This window comes from Plectropomus leopardus, unplaced genomic scaffold, assembly GCF_008729295.1.
Source record: "Plectropomus leopardus isolate mb unplaced genomic scaffold, YSFRI_Pleo_2.0 unplaced_scaffold28387, whole genome shotgun sequence".
Taxonomy (NCBI): Eukaryota; Metazoa; Chordata; class Actinopteri; order Perciformes; family Serranidae; genus Plectropomus; species Plectropomus leopardus.
The window spans coordinates 1-3,489 of record NW_024630920.1 but is presented as its reverse complement, the minus strand read 5'-3'; the positions used below and the strand labels follow the sequence as shown (position 1 = coordinate 3,489).

At 41.9% G+C, this 3,489-nt stretch overlaps 1 protein-coding gene across 1 annotated transcript; it reads right to left on the bottom strand.

Annotated features, from left to right (window-relative positions):
• Positions 1 to 23: 23 nt before the first annotated feature.
• actr6 (actin related protein 6) lies at positions 24 to 3,485 on the bottom strand (the record flags this gene model as incomplete). Its single annotated transcript, XM_042481358.1, has 7 exons — positions 24 to 872; positions 1,584 to 1,722; positions 2,289 to 2,460; positions 2,541 to 2,619; positions 2,942 to 3,040; positions 3,201 to 3,257; positions 3,349 to 3,485. Coding segments are annotated over 7 exons (813 nt in total), but the record flags the coding sequence as incomplete, so codon positions are not given.
• Between the last annotated feature and the right edge of the window lie 4 nt (positions 3,486 to 3,489).

The following is a 3,489-nucleotide window of genomic DNA, read 5'->3' as shown; positions in this document are numbered from 1 at the left end:
TTTTTTTTTTGCGCCCCCCACAGCCGCAGGTCTGATCCCCGCCCCACCCGGCTTTGACCTGAGACCCTCCTGCTGTGAGGCGCAAAAAAAAAAAATTCTTTACTTTTTTTTTCTTTAATCATCAAAAACTTTTAGGAAAAAAATCACCAAAACTTTTCAAGTTCACTTTTAAAGGAGAAAAGAAGTTCCCTCCCAAACTGCATATGCGTTCCAGTAAGACGGGTAAAACTTTGCTCCTTAGAAAGTAATATTCTTATTTACTTTTTGAACAAAAAAATCAGTTTAAATGATTTTGCTCCTTAAGCCAAAACTGCTGAGGGTCTCTCGTAGGCTACTGGAGATAAAATTAAAGATAAAAATAGCAAAACTTAAAACAGAAACTTAAAAAAATAGGAGACCAAGGAGGAGACGACGCATATTTAAATGTTAATTGACAATTGAAATATTTCTATGAACATTTTTTAAAATCATACTCATGAGTTACCAGTCGTCTCAACAAAATGTCGTTATAAACTCTGATAACCGAAGTGCACGTGTTGACCTGTGAGGAGGCCGATCAGCACATACGCGAGTGTAAAAAGAAAGATTTTTGTTTTTTGAATGCAGTTTGCACTGCAGACGCAGATCCTGTTTGTCCTGCAGGCGAGTTTGCAGCTTTTATTTCTTCTGATCCATAAAGACAGCGATGTTTTTCACATCCGTGACGATGCAAAACAATCTGCAGCCGTTAGTTTCACTCCAGTCAAATATCAAACTTCTCCTCACAGATAAAATGTCCGTTCTCCTCGTAGTCCTCTCGTGTCACCACGACCTCGTCGTAGTCGGGACTGTGAGCCAGCAGCTTCCCGCCCTCCCACGCGTAACAGATGGGACTGCAGGACGAGACGGGAGACGCCGTGAATGAAAAACAAACCGTGGTCACATTTACATCTTTCCCCTAAACGAGTCCTTTAATCATTACGACAATATCGACTCACGTCGACGTTTCAAAAAAGGTCGAAAATCGATGGAGCAAAAACGATCTGTTCCTGTTTTGTGGGAATAAGCATTGTTAAGTTTTCTTTTTTAAGGATCTTTATTCCAAACATGCCAAATAAACAAAATAACAAGAACAAAAATAAAATAGAAAGAAAAAAAACACCAAAATGTCGCTCAGACGTATATTTCATGTCTGAAAAAGAGAGGAGACGAATATTTATCAAACCCGAAAAGCCCTTTTTCAGTTTTATTTAAGAAAAAAAAGGTTATTTACTTTTGTTTATACGTCTCAAAAAAGTTGTGCTCACATTTTTAAATTATTTTTTTTAAATCAAAGTCAACTTTTTGTTTAAGTTGTGTGAGCAGTTTGTTTAACCCTTTAAAAGCTGAGGAAGAAGACTTGATTTCTTTCAAAGACACCAGAGGTTGACGAGCAGCTTAAAAAGGAAAATTTACAAGAAAAATAACAGGAAATAAGCAAAAAAGACAGAAAGAAAGAAAACAAAAAGCTTAATGGTATATTCATAATAAATGATAAATTGAGAAACCAAGATGAAATGGAATAAGACTGATTGATCAGTTAACTCTAAAGACGCCGAACTTACTTCTCAGGCTGCAGGACGGACACGGGCAGGTGAGCGGGGGCGAGCGACCGCAGCTCCGCCTCCAGCCGCTCTCTGTAGCCGGGAAACAACGTGTTTCCTCCCGTCAGGACGATGTTCTGGTAGAAGTGCGGCTGCATCTCTGCGGGCAGAACAAACTGTCAGCTGATTCGCACAAACGCAGACTGATTATTCGTGAACATTTGCACCACTCCAGGACATTAAACGGGGCTCCCACGCACCGACGCGGACAAACGCTCAAAACCTTTCCACCATTTTTCAAGGACACTGTCCAAAATCTGGAAATCCAACAAAACCCACCAAACATGTTTAAAAGAAAAAAAAAATCACCAAAAACTTTTCAAGAAAACATGCCTTCCACCCCCCCCATCTAAAAGTTGGTGGCAAAATAAAGACCAAATACAGCCATTTAAGGTTTAAGGAGACGCACACGCGGAGAAAAAGAAGGAACAAACAACCAAAACGTTGTCACACGTCGACACAAAGTAAAGCTACAGAAAATAAATTCACTCTTATGTGACATTAATGTCATCTTAATTATTTCACACAACACATTTCACTGATTTTTCAAAAACTTGATGATTTGATTTGACTAATGATTTTTACTAGTTTCATGACTTTTCCAGGTTTTCCATGACTGTGGGAGCCCCGCTTAAAGAAATGAATGAGCGGCAGGAAACGGCTGACCTTCGGGCAGGGACTGGATGGAGTGCACGATGGCCTCTGGGATTCCCATCTCCTGGATGCCGATGTCTGACGGGTGGAAGAGCATCTCAGGGACGGCGAAGCGCTCGTTGGCCAGCCTCAGGATCTGCTCTCCGGTCTTGTACTTTCCACTGAAGACCATCTCCTCTCGCGGCTGGAGGACGGAGGAAGAGGGACAGTGAGGACGGCGTCCACCGCACGAGGACTCGGATATTTTTTAAAGTGATTTCTCACCTTGCAGAAGCCTTTTTTGATGGAGCTGAAATCTGGAAGAACGTAATCCCTCACCACCGTGTTTTCCTCGCCCTTCATCCTGACGACACCACAAAAAACACACTGTGATGCACTTAGTTTGTAATATAATAATAATAGGAAAAAAAACACCAAAATGCCGATCAGACTAATAATTAATAATATTTTTTTTTTAAAAAAAGGATATACTCCAACAACAGTAATAGTATATTTATAAAAAATAATAAATCCAGAAACCAAGGTCATCCCACGTCTTAGCCTTTTTAGCACTTTTCAAAAACTGATTTAAGACTTTTAAATTCTACTTAAGGGCTTGTTTTACAATAATTATTTTAATGCCTTTGTGTGTGTGTGTGTGTGTGTGTGTGTGTGTGTTTTCCTACTGTGAGATCTCCATGTCTTTATAAAAGTGCTGTGAGACGTAGCAGACGTCCTCCTTCACCTGGTTGATCACATGAGTTTCGTCCATGACGTGTAACTGCCTGAAAGTTAGAGAGAGACACACTTCGACCATCTACAGCAGTGAAGCTCAACCTACGGCCCCTGGGCCAAATCTGGCCCCTGATAGAGTTCCTGGTGGCCCTCCAATCATTTTCTAATGTACAATAGGTGAGCGAGGAGAGAGGAGAGAGGAGAGCTCACCGATAGGAAATGATCTCCTTCAGGTGATTGGTCAGCAGCTTCCCTCCGACGTTGATCCTGGAAGGTAAAACAAACAAATAAAGCAGTTTGTTGTTGTTGTTGTTGTTGTTGTTGTGCAGCTGAGCGGTGACGGGCTCGGCGCTCTGACCTGCGGATGCCCTCCTTCATCTTCTTGTTGCGGCAGTAGGGAGCGATGTGTGTGAAGGAGAAGCCGCTGTCGACCACCAGACAGCAGAGCTCCGGCGGTTTGGAGTGGAAGAAGTGATGAGCGCTGAGAGAGCCGGCTAAC